Genomic DNA, 22121 nt, shown 5'->3' with positions numbered 1-22121 from the left:
CCTATTCTCTGAATGTACTGTCTTGTCCTGTTGTGCCTTTTTGTATTTATGTATTTTATATTATGACATTTTATGCTTTGATTGTACAGCCCTTTGGTTGGCTCTTGAGTTTTTAAACGTGCTTTATAAATAAATGACTTGACTTCTTTTACAAAGCAATGTAAAGTAGTAGAACATTTATAAAAGAAAGAAAATTACGTAAAAGGTGTAGGCTGAAGCCGAGGCTTATCATTGCCTATACCCTTTTTACATTACATTATTTACAAAAAAAAAAAAAACACAATTCAGTACATCATTTTGCAAAAACAAAAGGTTACAAAAGTTTCATATACAAAACGTATACACATTTAATTATTTGTTTTTATATGTATTTTTTTGTCACAATTTGAATACAGTTATGTTATAATAAAATATAATTAGGATAATAATAAGGTTTTATATTTATGTATCACCTTATATTTGAATAATTTCTTAAATGTATGTATCGAACTACACATTTGTATTTCTTTGTCACAGTTATTCCATAGTTTTACCCCTTTAACACATTGACCGCCAGCAGCAGGGGGCGCTGATGCCCCTTTACCGCGAGGTCTTTATTCAATGGATAGAGTTTTAGACTGTGACATTTGCGAGTGCTTAAAATATATCTTATATTATATCTATGGGTCTAATAACGCTGTCGAGTCTCAGTGAGTTGCTTCCAGTCAACATGCCTGAGACAGATTGTTTTTTCATCCGTACATTTCCGTTTTATACCGTTTTTAATAGAGTATGGTTTGGGTGCTTTTCAGTAATTCCAGGAAAAATACGAGAAAAAGGCATTTTACTGTAATCCAGTCATCACGTTGTAATTTTTCGGCTGATTATTTAATCATCCTGAAATCAACGCTAGATTATCATTATTATGTCTCCTCGTGCATACATGAAATTACCGTCGTAGCGGGGCGCCCGGCTCAGATCACCTCCTAAAACACACCAGCCCATTTTCAATGAGATGCATTAGCTCCGCCTGGCAGTAGAGGGCGGTGTTGACCATCTGCCAGCTCAGACACATTCACCAGGGTATACAGAGGCTGCAGACATGAATTATGAATAGATATAGCGAATAAACGAAATATCGATCCCAAAAAACAAGTAAACTCGTTTCTGGCGCTGAACGCATGGCGGGCAATAACGAGTTAACTCGTTTCCGGCGCAGATTGTGTTAACAGATATACATCGACTTTTTACATTTGTCCTTGCCTTTGCGATATTGATCATCCTTCAATCAATCAAGGATTCACCTATTCATTTCAATGGTGGTATTAACTACTGTAAGGTAACATCACCGATAATGAGGAGCACCAGTCATTAGCACCAGTGACGAGACATAACAATGTGAGGGGAGACTGTCAGGTTTTAAACTGTGGATACCAAACAGAAGGTAAAGACGACTTTGAACTGTTAAACAGTAATCCAGAACAATTTTATTGCACTGTAAAAAACTGTGATTTTATAGTATGTCTGCACTTTATGTGCTCATTTTATCATTCATGTCTTTTCTATCATTCATGTCTTTTCTACTAAAACTGAATCAAGGTGGCCTGTTAGATCCTAATGTAAAAAACTGTGATTTTATATGTCTGCTCATTTTACCCTTGGTATTATTTGACTTATTTTTACTTTTATCTCTAACGGAACGTAGACCAATCTCGGTCACTCTCTTTGTCTGGGAACGCCCAAAACCAAATTCGGTCACGCCCCATTTTGCACGACATCCAGGCTTTTTTTACTGTCAGCGTTTGGGAATTTCATGTCGACAGGTAGGTGAAGTGAAATTATACTTATTTTAGAATATATATATCAAATTTCATGAGTATTCATCTATATTTAGTCATCTAAAGACTATTAGATATGAACGTATGTACCAGTAAAAAGTGGGAATCTCTAGAATGTGTTTTGGAATCTGTTTACAAGAGCGGGTAGCCTCTCAACTTAACGTTATACACAACACTTTCTGTTGTCAGTAGATGGCAGCATTGGTTTAAAAGGTGAAAATGTTATGACTACAAAATGACTACAAATCCCAAGACCTTTAGCACCTAGTTCACAGGTCAGCACCGGATTAGGAAAACGTGATCTGAGGAGCGTTAAACTATTAATGCGACCTGAATATAGTGACCGAGAATGGTCACCTAATTATCTTAACAAAAGTGCATCATTAGCATTATGTTTGTTGTCTAAAGGGGGAACATAATGGTACAATTTAAGATTTTAATGTTATCCGCATTTATTACATGGCGTTTTCACATTCGTCGAAATGCTTGCTTGTGATTGGTCAATAGCCCCCCGACAGCGGTCATTATTACACAATAATGACCGCTGTGGGACAATAATGACCGATGTGCGCAGCTGTTCGCAATCAAGCCCACATCAGTGCAGCAAATCAGACACACCTGCCGCGGCTGCACTGACAGCGGAGTGTGTGTGACGATTACAGCGGAGCCAGAACAGAGGCTGCCCGCGATAATAATAATCACTTTATTTGGGCTGACAGAGCCACAGAACTGCGATTTGTCAAATGAATTAGGTATATTGTTAGTAAGTTAGCCATGTAATAAGCGGGATAATGTATAGCTTTACTCGGTCATCATCGCAAAATAATTGACCTTCACTGACGTTTAAAACACCTCGCCGAGGCGGCTCGGTATTTTAAACTACGTGTCGGTCAATTATTTTGCGACAATGACCTCGTAGCTATACATTATCCCTTACATAAAGGACAAATAAAACATCGTAAATTTGTAAGAAACCTCAATGAAAACGGAGCAGGGTAAATTATATTCGCTATTGTTATGAAAATGTGATAGAATCCTATAAAAATGTGGACGAATTTGGTCCCCGTGACGTTAGGCCGCACTACCCGCTGGGTGCATACTCTGACCCTCATCATGTTCTGTAACAGATTACAGAAAGTCAAGAAGCCTATTGGAACGCAAGGTTCTAATCATATATCTGCATTATTTTATCCCACTTTACGCTTTGCTTTCGCTGCTCGTTTTACACTGATTTTATGTCTTATTTCTTACTGATGTAATAAAGCACTTTGAACTGCAATCCCCCTGTATGAAAGGTGCAGGGTTATTATTATTATTATTATTATTATTACAATGTGCAGCGGTCCGTCCTCCGCTTACAATGGGCAGCTTGAATTACCAGGTCCCAAAACCAATGCTTTAAAGAGATCTTTTATTTGTAGATCATTAACTCTTTGGAATAACCTGCCTCAAAACCTCTGCTGCATTTACAGTAAATTCACTTAAAAAAAATAATCTTAAATTGTATTTAACACTGTAAAGTATTTTTGTTTTGTTTTTTTGTTTTCCGTTTCTTTGCTCGCATGCAATTTTAGCCATCTCAATTGTTAGTTTCATTATGCATTGTGTGTTGAGTACTGACTTTTAATAATTTCGTTTTGCAATAATAATTGTTTTTGTAATTTTTTTGGTGTGGACCACAGGAAGACTAGCTGGTTGCTATGGCACCAGCTAATGGGGATCCGTAATAAAATAAAATAAAATCCTTACCCGTGTTTCTGTCGACCCCAGTGGCAGCGACGGCGGCGAAGCTGGGGGTGAAGCTGGGCAGCGGGGGGTCTGGGCTCTGGCTCTGGCTCTTACGGTACAGGCTGTTCATGCTGCACAGAGGAGGACGCGTCACCAGAGGAGATGGAAGAGAAGAGTGTATCCACATCAAGATTCACCAACGAGATGATCCTCTCCTTTTAACCCTTTCACTACCAAAGGGTTAACCCTTTCACTACCACACTACCAAATGGTTAACCCTTTCACTGGGACAATACAGAAGGTTAACCCTTTCACTACCACACTACCAAATGGTTAACCCTTTCACTGGGACAACACAGAAGGTTAACCCTTTCACTGCAACACACGATAGCGGTTTTCACAACCGCACTACAGACGGTTAACCCTTTCACTACCACACTACAGACGGTTAACCCTTTCACCACGACAGTACAGAAGGTCAACCCTTTCACTGCCACACTAGCAACTGGTTAACCCTTTCACCGCGGCAATACAGAAGGTTAACCCTTTCACTGCAACACGCGACTAAGGGTTAACCCTTTCACAACCACACTGCCGACGGTTAACCCTTTCACTACCACACTACAGACGGTTAACCGAAATAAATATAAATGGTTAACCGTCTGTAGTGTGGTAGTGAAAGGGTTAACCGTCTGTAGTGTGGTAGTGAAAGGGTTAACCTTCTGTAGTGTGGTAGTGACACGGTTAAATGGGACCTCTATCTTCTTGCAGTAGTGCTGAGCGACTGCTCGATTGCGAGAGTCGCCTAGCTGTACCGACAGCTGTTCTCTCATCTGGAGCCACAGCGAGCCACACGCAGGACTGTGAACCAGCCGGGATAATAAACGAGCTGTAGATGAGACGGGTGGTCTATGCCAAGAACACCCTCTAACAGGAGACAACATTTCTCTGTGAAAATAACACCAAAGGAACGACATGTTCTGAAACACCACCCTCCACTAGCGGTAATTTTCCTTTCCTTGCCAACTGATGAACCTCACGCATGGCATTAGGCTGCAACACTAACGAGACTGATATATCTGTAGCTGAGCACGGTCCGAAACACTGCTAATGAGTGAAGTGTGACCATCTCCGATGGGAGTGTGGACGTGTGAAGTACCTTTGGGCCTTGTTGTGGTTTGTGTTCATGGACTGGTAGCAGTCTCTCTCTGCTGGGTGGATACCATACTGCATGGAGTCCCCTGTGAAGCAGATTCATTCAAAGTAAATTAAATACAATGATAAGATTACAATATTAAGACTAGTACGGATGCGACAATATGTATACTGGACATTGGGGTGAAATAAATATAAATTATATATACAGTAGGCTTATAAATAGGCAAATTATACAACAATATTAAGACTAGTACGGATGCAACAACATGTATACTGGACATTGGGCCAAATAAATATAAATGATATATATTAGGCTTATAAATAGGCAAATTAATATCTGTAATCAAGGCTAATGTGTAACATGTCAGAAAGCCAAAGCAAAGTGACATCACTTCCTGTGCTGAAAGCGCGGTGCCGGTGCGCCCCCTATGGACCAGGGTTCGGCACTTGCGGCAGTGAAATCAGACGAGTCTGTTGTGTGAACGCTGTAGTGTGTCTGGCCACGCGAACGGTGATGAAAATAACTAAATAATGTTTGATATTGGCTTTTTTATTTTAATTTTTTACAGATATACCGATATTGTCCAACACTTAATTTACGATATCAACCGATGCCAATATATGCAGGGTTCCCCCCCCCCCCCCCCCCCCCCCCCCCAAAAAAACTAAATAATTTCAGGTAACTAACATTTTTTTTTTTTTTTTTTTTTTTTTAATTTCACTGGATGCATTCAACAAAGCATTCTAAATGTAAATCTGTGCATCTCCCCTTTTCCTCTCTCTCTCCCTCTGGTTCTCACTCTCCCTTTCTCCCTCTCTTTCCTTCTCTCTCCCTTATTTATTAAAATTGTCTTTGTATACCATTGCTACTGTAATTTTGTATTTTATTTACTTGTATGCATGTACATAACTGGACTTCTGTCCTTTTATACTTGCTTTATTAATACCAGATGCTTTTAAATGTTCCTTTGATGCAGTCAGAGATTGGTAAAGCTGAATTCTCCCACTATGCTCCCTTTTTATGGAATACGCTGCAAGTGAAACTTTGTCTAGAGGCACGTCCTACTGTGAATGCTTTTAAAGGTATGCTACGATTAGCTCTTCATGAAACATGTAACTGTTTTACCTGATGCTATTGCTGATCTGATTATGCTTCTTGCCACTGCACAAATGGCCTTCTGTATTTGTATTTGATTTGTATGTTTTTTGTTTAATGCCCTTGTTTTTATGTTGAAACTTGTTGTGTGCCGTGTTGGTCAGGACTCCCTGGAAGAAGAGATCTTGTATCTCAATGGGACATTCCTGGATAAATAAAGGATAAATAAAAATAAAATAAATAACCTTGTTTTTGTTGCAGCCTCCCACCCCCCCCCCTTCCCTCAAAAGGCGTTTGCTTTTTGGTCAGGCTGCTTTTGTATATAAGAATTTGTTCTTAATTGCTTGCCTGGGTAAATAAAGGTTAAAGTAAAAAAAATAGAATAATATTTTTTTTATAATAATAATAATAATAATAATTTTAAAACCGATACCGATCATTTCCGATATTACATTTTAATGCCAATATCGGACAATAATATCGGTAGGCCGATAATATGGGACATCTCTAGAAATAACCAGTGTGAGCTTTATTACTTGTCCTGGCGGAGGTGGTGGTGCAGTGGTGCATGATGCGGGCGGCGGGGTCCTTGTCTCCCTCCATGCTGCTGGCGCTGCTCCAGCTGCCCCAGCTCCCCCTGCTGGCCCGCACGCTGCCCTGCACGCTGCCCGACGAGCTGCCAGAGTCCGAGCCCGACTCGCACACCGCCGTCCCCCGACGCTCCGCAGCGCACTTCCGCCGCGGCCGCGTCAGACACACGCCTGGGAGACATAATAATAATAATAATAATAAATTAATAATAATAGATTTCATTTATATAGCACGCTTTAAAACCCTTTCACTGCCACACAACCAAATGGTTAACCCTTTCACTGCCACAATACAGAAGGTTAACCCTTTCACTGCCACACAACAGCAGGCTAACCCTTTCACTACCATACCACAGAAGGTTAACCCTTTCACTACCACACTACAGACGGTTAACCTTTCACTACCATACCACAGAAGGTTAACCCTTTCACTACCACACTACAGACGGTTAACCGTCTGTAGTGTGGTAGTGAAAGGGTTAACCTTCTGTAGTGTGGTAGTGAAAGGGTTAAAAATAACTGAAATCCTGATCAAGATATACCTACTTATACACCTGCATATAACCCATATAACTCTGTATGATAGCATGTACAATAATGGAAATTATATTTTTTTCATCTTACTCCCATCCCCCTAATCTAGTCACTATGCCAATTTTACTTTAACTCAAGTGTGTTTTTAGCCAAATACTAGGGGTGGGGGAAAAAATCGATACGTAGTAGTATCGCGATACTTTGCGTGGCGATATTGTATCGATACAGGGACGCCAAGTATCGATATTTAATTATTCATACAAATAAAATAAAAAAACGCTCCAGGCGGAGGAGGAGTGTGCTCACCGTTCTGTTTGAACGGGCTGTCTGCGTTCTGGCCACACTTTGGCGGTGCTTCCGATTTCGCGTTGGAGCAGCGGCTCCTGGTGTGGGTTCCGTTCGTGTTCCGTTCCCCCGTCCTCCACTCGGGTTCCTTCTCCCTCTCTGACATCACAACTACGCTGTGCTCAGGAACGCTGTGGGAACAGACAGGAATACCAGACTTAGGGATGGGTACAGAATCCGGTACTTTTAGCTCTTTGCCCGCCAAACCCGAGAAAAGTCGGGTTATCTCGCAATGCGTTGATATTTCTCGGGTTTTGGTCCTTTGATATTTTACTTTGATCCCCGTTCTATACCGTCAGCCGGAGCAAACTAGGTGTCTCTGATTCATATGCCTACGTTGGAATTGCAATGCCGATCGAATCTCACCAGGTGGCAGTATCGCCTACCCTTTGAACTATTGAGTGTCTGAACTAAACTGTCTCTGTCCTGCTCCCTTTCTTTCCTGGCTCGCTCTGAGGGAGCTCTTGCAGAGAAATCGCTAGGAGATCTCTTCACCTCAAAACCTATAGTTTCCCGTATACGAGTAATTACATATAAACAAGTAATCGCGATCGCCGATGGGATCATTGGATTAATACTTTTTGGAATACCTTCTGGCTAAGGTAAGGTATATTCTATGTCTATTTACCGAACCTGAAACATGTTTCTGTAACGATCACAGTGTCGTATCTTACCGGACCTAAACCAAGCTTTTAGTAACGTTCGCACTTAAGACTACCCCCCCCCCCCCCCCCCCCCCCCCCCTTGATGATTTTGTGAATGCACATACGTATGTACATGGTATATACCTTTGATTTGGGAGTATTTGGTGCTTCAGGCGATCAACCAGGACGATTTGGGATTATTGCATAAAACGCATCATATCTCGCAATCTATGAAAAAATACTGGATTATTTTGGAAATGGGGCGATGTTTTGTCTCCATAGCTATAATACAGAACACACGATGGGTCTGCAAACATCGCTAAAATGGTCAATAACGCTGGTGCCATTTAGCAAAGATGACGAAAGCTGATGGCAGTCAAAGAGTTAAGGGGTATCCGTATCGACCAAATCACGTCGTCACTACCGAGTACAGATTCATGCGAGATCCACCGGTGCCAAATATTTTTTTTTACATTTTTCTTATTCCAATGACGTCAGCGGTAGTTTACCGCGAAACAAAACCTATGAAGTGTGCAGCACGTTCACGCGCACAATACACGCTTACCTAGGATTTTACTCGATTCAACAACAAAGCAGTCGGGGCAATGGCAAGCCGAAAACGGTCGCAAGTGTGGTTACACTTTACAAAGCTAGATGCAGACAACGCTCGCTGCAATATTATATTAACAAATTCTAAATAAATAATAATGATAATAAATTATTTGAAGTTTGGACACATTTTTTACAACTGAAGTAGGTCGATTACATTTTTAGAGACTAAAGTACCGGAAAAAGGTACCGTTGGGTACCGGTATCGATTCACAGTTACCGGTACCGGTATCGGTTCAAATGTAATAAATAATAATAATACAGACTTGTGTAAAAATTCCAAGTCACAAACAGGAGCCTGTGTCTCCAAAAGGCACAGAGTAATATGTCAACCAATAAAAAGCTGGGTCAAAATGGTTTATCAGTCCACTTAAAATGTATCTGTAGCCCGCAGCCAGACTGATGGAAGTAACTCACATGATTGACAGGGAGGAAACCTCTTGTGCTTTAAAAGGCTCATGTGATTGAGCCAACAGCATAACACCACTGAGGTTTGACTTGAAATGTATACTACAAACATACTTCACAAGATGCAGCGCATACAGCTATTCTGACGAAGATCCCGGTAGAATCTGACACAATTATCTCTCCAACAGCAGCTGCTCTCTTGACAAGTGTGGAATGTCAAAGCCTGGTATAGATGTTTTATGGTACTTCTTAAATTCAAATTTATCGTTGCATGTCTTATTTTAATCTATTGTTTGATACGTTTTTCTTTATGCTCTGAATGGTATACAGCAGCGGTTCTCAAACTACTCGCAAGTTCGCAACTAAAAGAAAATTAAGATCAACTCGGCAGCTGTGTGTATTTGCTATGTCTCGCCCCTTCATCAATGGAGGCCGACACACAGTATTCCAATACGCATCTCACTACATCCTGTGCATGTATAATCACAGGAGGGGGGTCTGGTCTTTTGGGTGTAACCTGGACTCGCAATGTATGGTCAGAAGCGGTGCCGGTTGGCCGCGATGAAATGGGCTCTGCGCATAACCAGCTGCTATACCACACTGAAGTGAGGTGGCTATCTCGAGTAAATCGCATTTTAAATGACGCAGCAGGCCTCCCACTGTCTGAGCAGGAGGCAGCGGCGCGCAATGATCTTTCGTGTGACGAGCTACTGAAAGTCAAGTTCACTGGACAGGCCCTCGCAAAGTTCTGGATACCAGTCCGGAACGAGTACCCAGTGTTGTGTAATGCTGCGCCGAGAAGGCTTGTCCCCTTTGCATCAACATACCAGTGAGGCCGGATTTTCGGCACAGACATTAATAAACAATAAATACAGATCTCGTTGTCACGTTGTTTGTAGAGCTAAATCTATATTTTATATTATAGCTATGGATACAATACCATGGTCATTTGACAGTAATTATCTTCCGTTCAAGATGCAAAAAAGAAAAGAAATTTCCATCCATACGTTCCCGTTTTATACCGTGGTGAAAATGAGTATAATTTCGGAATGACCCGGGCAAATTCCTGGGAAGCTGGTTATAGCCTGCAACGTATATTATACTAAAGCCATTGGCGTTTTGTCCCTACACACGCTACTATTTAAAAATAAAATGCATATGATAGGTATTATGTTTCATCATGAATGCATGAAAGGGGGGGGGGGTCTTTTCTGATTAATTGATTGCCAATAACGGCATTTGTTATTACCACAACACACGCCGATCAGGGGGATGGGTATGAAAACCATGCACGATCAAGCTGAAATTGACGTCAAATTGTCCTTAGCTGTGGTCGGTAGTATTCCAACAAGAATATTCCAATTATTTGATCGCCATCTGGTAGATCGTATGTCCATTTTGTCCAACCCACCACAGCATAGGGATCGGGGGTCCCGAAAACGATTCAATGCGATCGGGTGAAGCCCTAGGTTCCCCATTACTAGAAAAGAGCGCCCGGAGCCTTTTGAGTGTAGCACCCGGTCTGGAACAGGGGTTACTGCACTCTCGATACTGCCTACTAGCAGGATCTTGCCAGTACTGCACCTTCAGAGTCCCAGTATGCCTTTTACAGGCAACATACAGGTCCCTGACATTGAATAGGATATTAAAATCGGAAAAAAGGGAAAACGATCTAAAAAACGTATATATATATGTTTTTGCCGTTAACCGTTGGTGCCCAATAACGTATATATAAGTGTTAACACATTGGGCGCCAGACCTGAGATATCCCGGGTTAACTCGCCAGCGGTTGAGCGCCAGGCCCGAGATTTCTCTGGTTTTGATCCTTTGATCTTTTTCCTCTGATCCCTGCTCTAAATCATCCAGATCATTCTAGCCGTCCCTGGCTCGTTTGTATATGTTTGAATTGCAATGCCGATCGACTATCACCAGGTGGCAGTATCATCTGTGTCTGAACTGGAATGGCTTGGTGTTGATACACTGCCTCCTTTTTTCTCTCCCCTTGGTAGTGGCCCCTCCTCCTGCTTGAACAGAAATTCACATTGATCGCCTCGAAATTCTGTTGCCTAAGCGTATTTGACCATCGAAACGTGTATAGACATATACACTGTAGGGATGTCCCGATCGCCTTTTTTTGCCCCCGATCCGATCCCGATCATGTGATTTTAAATATCTACCGATTCCGATCGTTCCTGATCCGATCTTTCACATTAGTAATCAATTTTGACACATTTGTGTCAGAAACTGGCGGAGCAAGAAGCCCCTCTGTTGCCTATAGTCCGGGGCGCGAGCGCGGCGGCTCTTGTTATTTACATTCATATGTGCTTCATATGAGAAATATTAAAAGTTTCAATATATGTTTGCACATTAGTATACATTCAGTGTTCGACTTACGTAATGATTAGCTCCATTCTGGTCTGAAACGCCGACGATAATCCTCAGTCACACAGCAAATAATGGCCGTTATCTGAAAAGTTAGTCTGAAAACTCCGCCTCCTGCTGCTTCATGAGTTTTTCCTCCACACGAAATGTCCTCCTTGCAAACATTGCAATTGCTGTTTGACTGGCTTGACTTTCTATTTTAAAATGCTTAGTTACAAACCTCTAGCAGCTGCTCAAGTCAGTGGATAACGTTTCAGGGAGCAACGTGTTGTTGTGATGTGAGCGTCTAAAATTAAGGGAAAGTGTTTGTTGCAACGGTGTAAATTAAAGGGGATGTGTTTGTTGTGGACAATTATTCTGCTCTGTGTGACAATAAATACATTAATGATATATTATATGTAATTTAAAACCAAAACTAAGGCCTCCGTATGAGTTTAAGACGTGAACATGGTCATGTTTGTTGAAAAAAAAAAAATAAAAAAAAAAATCTTTTTTTAACTGCCGATTTTTATTAAAAAAGATTCCCGATCCCGATCCTCTGAAAAGCACGTGATCGGCGCCGATCCCGATCACGTGATCGGATCGGGACATCCCTAATACACTGGTAATCTCGATGGCGATGCGATCACTTGGAATTATTCTTTCTGGCTAAGGTACATTCTATGTCTATTTTACCAAACCTGAAATGTGTTTTTCTAACAATCACAGTTCTGTGTTTCACCGGACGTAAAACATGCTCTGCAAACACGATCACAGTTTTGAGACCCCCCGCCCCCTTGATGATTTTGTGAAGGTACATATGTATATGTATTTTATCTCACGATCTATGAAAAAAGACTGGATTATCTTGGAAATGCGCGATGTTTAGCGTGTAATAAACTACAAACTACAGTGTGTGGAAACAAACTATTACTCCCATGTTGCACTACAAGTAATGTTTGTCAAATGCGCCACACCAGTCTCCACAGCTATAATACAGAACACACACACAGCTTCGCAAACATAGTGAAACACCGCGGAAACGACTATCAAAGCTGGCCATCTAGCGGTAAAGATAAGGGATAAGCGTGGCGCTGAATGTGTTAAGTGTAACTAAATAAAATGGGGTTGTGGTATAAAAAAGTTTGAGAACCCCTGCTGAGTACATCATACAGTAACTTACGGAACATCAAAATGAAAATTAAGTGTTTGATAGAAGGAAATATGAATGTTGTGCAGAAGGTTTCCGTACCCAGAGGCTCCTTCCGCAGCCTTCCTGCGACTCCTCCTTCCCTTGTTATTCCCTGATGGAGCTCCAGTCTCTGTGTCCTCCGCTCTCTTCCTCTGGGCTTTGCAGTCTTCTCTGGGCTGCAGAGACAAGGACAGCACAGTGATGTTTGCCTGCTTTGTCTGATCGAAGCAAGAGGGAGCAATGTTTTGTTTTCACTTACACCATGTTGGGTCCCAGGTTTAATTAAATGTAATATTACTATATTATTACTACAATCCTTATAATATTACTATGGGGACACAAGATGGCTGCAGAGGGTATTGTGACATCATTCCTGGACTCATGGACAATCCCTCCCACCCACAACACACGGACTTGGCTGAAAGAAGGAGCACGTTCAGTGTTAGACTGAGACTCCCTAGATGTAACACTGAACGGCACAGGAAGCCCTTCATTCCGACAGCTATCAGACAGCATCACTGTGCCTCACTGTGCCTCACTGCATCACAGGGTGACAGTACAGCCTGGAGAAATCTTCCTGGACACTTTAAAATGTTTACACTTCTCAAAATCATCCTGGACACTTTAAATGTTACATTTTCACACTTATTACTGTACATTTGACTGTATATTTTTGGTTTGATAGTTTATATTTAAGATTTTAGAATGTGTATATACTGTACATACCAGAATGTATATCCCGGACCGTATTCTATTCTATTTTTAATATTATTATATTCTTATTCCTATTTTAGTCCCATTGACTACCTAAATGTTTATTGTTGTTCAATGTGAGCGATCTGTAGTGCCGAATTTCCCTCTGGATTATTAAAGGATTTCTATTCTATTCTATTCATTGTTATAATATTACTATGGGGGACACAAGATGGCTGCAGAGGGTATTGTGACATCATTGTTATAATATTACTATAATCGACAGATACCTTCAAGTCTAGACTAAAAACCCACTTCTACTTATTAGATTTTCCAGATGCTCACTGACTCATGCCCTGTTTGCTTGTGTGTCCTCCCGTAAAACTGAAATGTAATTGTTGTCTAGATGTTGTCTAGATGTATCTACCCTCTGTACAGCACTTTGGTTGACATGGGCCATGTTTAAATGTGCTCTTTAAATACATCTGATTGATTGATGGGGGACACAAGATGGCTGCAGAGGGTACTGTGACATCATTGTTATAATATTACTATGGGGGACACAAGATGGCTGCAGAGGGTACTGTGACATCATAATTAAATGAAATATTACTATGAGGGACACAAGATTACTGCAAAAGGTATTGTGACATCAAGTGAAAACAAAAGATAGTTTTGATTCCAGTAGAAATGATAGAATCTGATGCAGTTAGTACCAATCAATCGTCCTCACCTCCAGCTCAGACTTGTCCCTGTTCTCCACGTAGCGCTCAGCACAGGCCTTCTCCGCCGGGCTGCACGTGAGCAGGCCGGGTCTGGGTCCTGGACCCACAGTCACGTTGTCTGGGAAACCAGCAGGTGTTTCCATGGGAAACATAACAGCCGGCCCGCCGCCCACCGCGGGGCTCTGGGGGAGCGCGTCCTTAAAGTGCCTTGTTGTGTTTTTATCCAGCTGAGTGATAAACGCAGGCTCACTGTGGCTGCTGTTGCTGCTGCTGCAGACCTCTAGGTCTGGGGTGAGGAGGAGGAGGAGGTCAGGGGTCAGGTCCTCCTCACGCTCCTCCTCTGCCGCCATGGCGCCGGGCGCGGCGGTGGCGGTGGGGGAGCTGGGCTTGTGTTTGCTGTAGTAGACGGAGACCTTGTGCTTCTTCTGCTGCTGCTGCTGCTGGGGGGCGGGGGGGATGCTGGACGGGCCTTTCTTGGAAGAGGACTGAGGGCGAGGGGCGGGGCTATTGGCCAAGGCCGGAGAGCCCCGCCCCTTCCCCTTGTCCGAGGTGTGACACGTGTCCACGTAGCTCTTACAGCTGCCCTTCGTCTTGCTGCACCGGAGGAGAAGAGACACAGGGAAAACAAACCAGTTAACCCTTTCACTACCACACGACCAAAGGGTTAACCCTTTTCACTGCGACAATACAGAAGGTTAACCCTTTCACAACCACGCTACAGAAGGTTAACCCTTTCACTACCAAAGGGTCAACCCTTTTCACTGTGACAACACAGGTTAACCCTGGTCACTGCGACAATACAGAAGGTTAACCCTTTTCACTGCCACACGACAAAAGGTTAACACTTCCACACAACCACGCTACAGAAGGTTAACCCTTTCACTACCACACTACAGATGGTCAACACAGTCTGTAGCGTGGTAGTGAAAGGGTTAACCTTTTGTATCGCGGGTAGTGAAAGGGTTAAATAGGGGGTTTATACAGAACATTTACCTCATCAAAACGATGAGTAAATACAGCTGGGACCACTCACGGTATAGGTGGAGGGGGAAAAGGGAAACGTTCGTACTTGACTCCGTTAGGTGTGATGTTGTTGTTGTTGTTGTTGACGGGGCCGTTGTCCCGGGTCGGAGCGGAGCTGCTTCTGCTGCTGGGGCTGGAGAAGTCACTGAGGATGTACTGAGCCTGCTGGACGGCCATCAGACACACGCCGAACAGGGAGAAGCTGGAGGCGGAGGACAGAGGAACATCTGAGCACACTGGGTCACAGAATAGAATAGAAATCCTTTAACACTTTGAGAGCCAGTCCGTGTTTTCCTTTTTACCCCCTTGAATGCCCAAATCCACTCCAATGTTAACGTTAATATCGCCTAATCTATGTTTTAAATTATGTCTATGTGTCTAATCTGCCCGTCGCTTATCAAAGACTAATTTAATAAAAAAAAATTATAAACGTGTAAACATCTCCGAGGCAGCGTTCGCTTCTTCTCTTATTCTGCATGTGTGACGTGTCTGGTGCTCCCAGCATGCAACGCTGCTGTGATGTTTACACGTTTATAATTTTTTTTATTAAATGTTTATTAGCAACGCCGAGCTTTCAAACCATCACGTATCTCTGTCCGAAACCCTCGTGCAACTGTGAGCACCTTTGAAATGTCTCTGTGATACTTGTATAACGAACGGTTTGGGCAGAACCAGTCCTTCATGGTCAACATAGGTTGGTTGGCTATGGGCTTGGAAGTGACTGTGGATCCACTCGGTGCATCACAGTCACGAAATGGGCTACATGAAGACCCAGCAGCACAGCAGCCACTGACCAGGTGAAGATGAGGGTGACCACCCAGAAGCTCTCCTCCCAGCTGGGACCGGGCACCACCTGGGCACAGAGGGGCAGCATGTGGTGGGGCAGCGTCACGTTCAGCGTGAAGGGGAACGAGGAGCCGCGAGAGGTCACCAGGGTCAGGTCCCTGATCACCCAGGAAGACGTGAAGTCTGGGGTGAACCTGAGGAGGGAGGGAGAGGGAGGGAGAGGGGGAGAGAGAAAGAGAGGAAGAGAGAACGAGGGAGGGAGAGATGGTGAGAGAGGAAGAGAGACAGAAAGAGGGGGAGGGAAAGGGGGAGGGGGAGAGAGAGGGGGGTGAGGGAGAGAAGAAGAGAGAGAGAGAGATTAATTAATCAGGACCAATTAATACAAATTAAGAATGCAGGAATGCAGGAAAGTTCAAAATCACAAATACTAAAGTTACAATACGAGGGAACACAAAAAAAATATGTCTCAATGCAACTATGTTTCACAGGGACACAGCGGGCTGGACCATATATATATATATATATGACCAAAAATATCATAGCACAATATTTCTACACATTTTCACGATTCACGTGGAAACGATGTGCATCGCGATACTCTTTGAATGAATAAAGAGGAAGGGAAGAAAGAGGAAGGAGAGGAGGATGTGTGTAGAAGAGGAAGGGAGAGAGAGTGGAGAAACGAGTAAAAAGAAGATGTGGGGGAGAGAATGAATACACAAGTGTCATCTTTCAGACCGCGTAGAAGTAAACACAGCCTAGGAGGTACGACCACAAAAGACGTATCACCCCGATATCATTATTCACTTCTCTATAGGGAGGTGTAGTGGTTACATCATTGTTGTTTCCCACGCAGTCCACCTCACTTGAAATTGCAATGTATTTCCAATAGACACATTTCTAAATCGTCTCGTTGAAAACAAATAAAGCATGAACATTGGCATGGTTTACTTTTCTGTGTGTATTCATCCACAAACTATAGCTCAACGTCAAACAATTCGCAATTAAATCGTAAAAGTAGCAAAATAACAATGTTTACGTTTTCGTTCACTGAGGAACTACACTTCACTTTGGCGCTGCTGACTGACGTTAGGTAACGTTAGCTCTTAACACATTCACGGCCAGCCATTAGATGGGCCCCATTCTAGGAAGGCCAGCGTTCCCATAACAAACGTTCACTGTGCATCACATTGTTTGTAGAGCTAAATCTATATTTTATATTATAGCTATGCATCCAATGTCATTGTCAATTGACAGTATGAACCTTCCGTTCAATATGCCATAAAGAAATAATTTTCTCATCAATACGTTCCCGTGTTATACCGTGATGAATATGAGTGTTATATCGGAATGATCTGGGATAATTCCTGCAAAGCTATTTATAAGGCGCTAAGCTAATAACGTTAAATCGATTAGCGTTTCGTCCCTACACAAGCTAGAGTTAAATATCCAAATGTATATGACCGGTATTATGTTCCATCATGAATGCATAAAAGGGGGGGGGGGGGGGGGTTGTTTCTGATTACCAATAACGGCGATCTGGTGAAGCCCTTGCTTCAGGCTAACAAAAAAGTCCGCCCGGAGCGTAAAAAAGGTGACACCAAGCCTGCAACAAGGATTACTGCATTCTCGAGACAGCGCCAATACCAGGATCTGGCCGGTACTGCACTTTCCGAGTCCCAATATGCCTTTTCCAGCCAAAATACAGCTCTGCGACATTGAATAGGATATTAAAATAGAATAAAAGAAAAAACTAGTTAAAAACGTATATATACGTGATTGGCCGTCAAGCGTCGGCTCCCAATCACGTATATACAGTACGTGATTGGCCGGGAATGTGTTTATGCAACGTGTTAGCAAGGCTATGTACAAAAATACGCTATTTACATTTACTATTTACATTAACCCCAGGCTGCAAAAAAGATCTGATCAGATAATGTTAACCAACGTTAGGTATTTTAGATTTCACTGATAACTAGTTAGCTCGGTATCAGCGCAACTTTCATGCATTCATGATGAAACATAATACCGATAATATAGATGTGATTTCAAAACAGTAGCGTGTACAGGCGAGAAATGACAACGTTTTAGTGAATTGCACGTATTGCTGCATAGCGTAGTTTTCTGGGATTAGACAGGATTATTCTAAAACTATAGTCATATTCACCACGGTATAAAACAGGAATGTATGGATGAAAAAAGTATTTATTTTTCTCATATTGAACGATAGATACTCGATGTTAAATGGGCTATAGTATTGTATCCATAGCTATAATATAGAATATAGTTATAGCCCTGCAAACACAGCCACGTATTCCTATATATTACAGCCTTGCGCTTTTAACAACACATCACGCATATCGCGGTGGCGTCCAAAGTATTAAGGACAAATTAAACAACCTCATAACAAATTTTATTTCAACCAAAAATGCTTAAACAATAATGTTAGTGATAGAAGGGAACTCATTTTGTGCAAAAATGGAAAGCTTGCCAATGTTCATGAGGCAGAATTATTACAATAGCCGATAATACATTTTCCCAATGATAAATCCCTGTACGGGTGGACCGCGCTGGAAACTAAAGTGACGTCAGACTACACCTCCATATAGTGTAGGGGTGTAAATATTTGACCCTACAACGATGCGATTACGATTCTTCAGGCAACGTTTCAATGCATCATGAAATCTCTTAATTTGACAACGATTCGATGCGATTCGATGAATTTTCGATCAGTTAATTCCCCCCCAAATTTAATTTTTTTACACAAATGTGGCTGGGGGAATGGATTCACTCAGCATAAAAAAAGCAATAAAAAAATCGACATATAAAAAGAACAATTCCAATTAGGGATGTCTGATATTATCTGCCTACCAATGTTATCGGCCGATATTGGCATAAAAATGTGATATCGGAAAATATCGGTATCGGTTTTCAAAAAAATATAATACTTTTTTTTCTTTTTTTACATTCATTTAACCTTTATTTACCCAGGCAAGCAAGTAAGAACAAATTATTATTTTATTTATTGTCAAAGTATGCATAATGTTGTGTTAATTACACGACAAGAGATATGTAAGGGATAATGTATAGCTACGAGGTCATTGTCGCAAAATAATTGACCGACAGAGTTTAGAATACCGAGGCACCTCGCAGAGGTGTTCTAAACGTAGTGAAGGTCAATTATTTTGCGACAATGACCGAGTATAGGTTATCAGTGTTGGGACTAACGCGTTACAAAGTAAACGCTACTTACGTTACTGAATGGTTCGTCACTGCGTTATTTGCGTTATATACGGCGTAGATTGATAGCGAGCGGTAGTGATTATTATTATTATCCTCATATCCTGTCTGCCTGGCTGCGGGGGAACGCTATGCTGGGGGCGTGTTTTGTTTACTATTCCTGATCCTGACTGATAATGGCAGCGCCCAGGCAGCTACTCGCGTATTTCTCTTTTGTCGAGCGAAAAGAAAATAACGTTTTAGTTATGTCATTAGTGTTTTGGCTCAAAGATACTGGAGTCTAACGTTAACTACCAGGACTCATCCAAATCCACTCGCCACCCGCGTAGAATGATACGAGGCGACACACAGTAAATGGGACGGAAAACTTTTTTCAACTACTTGGAGAGAGAATATACAGTACAACATGGAAATGAGATAAAGAAAATGTTTAAGGGGCTGCTGGACTAACTTTACATCTCGACAGACACTGGTGAGTGCAGTGATGTGAATGGAAATGAATGGAAACTCAAGTTGATCAACGCATTTTGACTACAAATCTGCCAGGGAATCTCATCAATACTAATCAAACAATATAAATATAGTCCTTTCATGCACAATTGATATCCTAACTATTCTAACGTTGCAATGCACGATTGATATCTTAAACAACGTTGCAAGACTGTTATAATGAAACGCTCCGGCGACAGATATCAAGGCTGTTCCTCAAGCACTTATTTTCAACCTAGAACCTAAACGTGCCTGCGCTCAACCTCCCCGAGCAATTAGGCACGGTGCATTTCTTATTACGTCGGGACATTTGTGTTTGTGTCAGATTTGTGTTTGTATCTAGACCACATTGCTTAGCAGAGTTCAGTGATGTGAATGGAAACTGTCAAGTTGATCAACCGATTTTGAGTATCTGTATCTGGCTGCATGGGAGCAATTTTTTTTCTTCTTCAAGTAACTTTTCACAGTAACGCATTACTTTCGGGTGTAAGTAACTAGTAACGTAACGGAGTTACTTTTGAAATGAGTAACTAGTAAAGTAACTGAGTTACTATTTTTCAGTAACTAGCACAACACTGTAGGCTATACATTATCCCGCTTATTACATGGCTAACTTACTAACAATATACCTAATTCATTTTACACCATCGACAAGACGAGATCAAATGCAGACGCAGTTGTTGTGTGGCTCCGCTGTCATTATTATTATCGCCGGCAGCCGGCAGGTGTGTCTGATTGCACTGATGCAGTGTGTGTCAGTGGGCTTGATTGCTGCAGCTGCGAACAGCGGTCATTATTGCTCGGCAGAGCTCCGTTATCGAGTAATAACGGACCTCTGCCGAGCGCTATTGACCAATCACAATCAAGCATTTCGGCGAATGTTAAAACGCCATGTAATAAGTAATGTTAATTACCTGAAATTATTCAGTTTTTGGGGCGGGGGGGGGGGGAACCCTGCATATATCGGTATCGGTTGATATCGGTATCGGAAATTAAGAGTTGGACAATATCGGGATATCGGCAAAAAAGCCAATATCGAGCATCCCTAATTCTAATCGATTCTTACATTTTCAAATCGATGCAGTTGAATCGTCACCTTAGGATCGATGCATTTAGGGCTGACCTTCGAAGCTTTTTTTGGCAATCGAAGCTTCGGGGCCGAGCTTCGATTTTAATTCGAAGCTTCGAAAAAAAATAAAAAAATAAATAAAAAAAAATATTTTTTTTTAATATTTTTTTTTTGTATCTTATGTTGTGGGACTTGTACAGCACTTTCGTAAACGTTGTTGTTTTTAAATGTGCTCTATAAATAAAGTGGGTTGGATTAATTAATGAAGTAGCCCCTTTCGTGACTGACGCATCCAACAAGGTTTCACTCGGCTGTGTGATTTAATTCAAGGTGGATCGCTGTTGTCGTTTGAACAACTTCAGATTTCATGGGAACTACCAATCCCCCAAATCAAGAATGTTTAAGATGAATGAAGTAAGATTTTGATTATTTGAAATATGGCCTGTGTAGACTAAACTATGCACAGAATTATGTCAGTCTACAAGGTCCGGATTCTACATGGTCCGGCAATGTAGACCTTGTAGACTCCACTACAGACCAATTATCAGTGAATGTTCATGCATTTTTAAGAAGGGCAACTTCCACAAAAAAACAAAGAACTCACCAAAACATCTCAGTAGCACCTTATCTAAATGTTATATTTCATATATGGAAATTCATATTTATTTATGTATTGCATGCATTTCTACATTTTATTTCCTATTTTGTTTATTCATCCCAGTATCTTTCTTTCTTATGTGTGGAATTCTACAAGGTGCGCGCACACACACACACACACACACCTACACACACACCTACACACACACACACACACACACACACACACTTACATTTAGTCATTTAGCTGACGCTTTTATCCAAAGCGACTTACAAGTTCTGTACGACAAGACAGCAAGAAGGGTACAACTCTATCAGCTGAGTAACAATGTTCATCAAAGTGTTGCGTGTTACAGTGTAGGTTAGTTTATTAGGACAAGTGCATGACAGTAAGGTTAGTTAGGGTTAGATCATTTTTTTTTTTTTTTTTTATCATTTCAGATAATGGTTGAAGAAGTGAGTCTTTAGTCGACGGCGAAAGATTGGACGGGATTCGGCTGTCCTAACACACACACACACACACACACACACACACAAATCGAAGTAAAAAAAAAAAATTGAAATTTTTCTTTTTTAATTTTTTTTTTAACTTCGATTTTTTTTTTTATCGAACGTTCGAAGCTTCGAAGCATTTAAGACAACCCTAATTGTTACACCCCTACTATAGCGCTCAGCGGAGCTTGGACAGCGTGCACTGCACTCACGCGATGGTGATCTCGGAGGAGGAGTTGTGCTCCAGGCTGAAGGAGCGGCACTGCAGCACCTCGAAGCCGAAGCCCTGACACATGTAGCCGTTGATGTTCATGGACATGACGGTCAGCGGAAGCTCCCCGGCGTTCTCCACCCTGAAGCTCTTCCTGATGGCGAACAGCGGCTTGTTGGTGCGCAGTCCTGGGAGAGAAGATCAAATCAAATCAAATGTATTTGTAAGGCCTGACAAGTTCAACACATGTTAATGTCCCCATGGGCCGGACACGTCCTCTTTAAACAAGTCAAGAAGAAACATCACAATAAATC

The 22121-nt window shown here is 41.8% G+C and overlaps 1 protein-coding gene across 2 annotated transcripts in view; it reads right to left on the bottom strand.

Annotated features, from left to right (window-relative positions):
• The window catches only part of tmem131l (transmembrane 131 like), a 161123-nt gene that overhangs the window by 19386 nt on the left and 119616 nt on the right, over positions 1-22121 (bottom strand). For both annotated transcript variants that reach the window (XM_084317960.1, XM_084317961.1), the window contains exons 22-30: positions 21809-21995; positions 15718-15903; positions 14970-15125; positions 13909-14494; positions 12543-12658; positions 7230-7399; positions 6336-6560; positions 4705-4786; positions 3567-3676 (exon numbers count right to left, since the gene is read on the bottom strand). In XM_084317960.1, coding sequence (XP_084174086.1) covers positions 3567-3676; positions 4705-4786; positions 6336-6560; positions 7230-7399; positions 12543-12658; positions 13909-14494; positions 14970-15125; positions 15718-15903; positions 21809-21995 — 1818 coding nt within the window. The remainder of the gene's footprint in view (positions 1-3566; positions 3677-4704; positions 4787-6335; positions 6561-7229; positions 7400-12542; positions 12659-13908; positions 14495-14969; positions 15126-15717; positions 15904-21808; positions 21996-22121) is intronic.

Source organism: Notolepis coatsorum (genome assembly GCF_963971535.1).
Source record: "Notolepis coatsorum genome assembly, chromosome: 7".
Lineage (NCBI taxonomy): Eukaryota > Metazoa > Chordata > Actinopteri > Aulopiformes > Paralepididae > Notolepis > Notolepis coatsorum.
The sequence above is the reverse complement of the archived record's forward strand: the minus strand, read 5'-3'. Positions and strand labels throughout refer to the sequence as shown.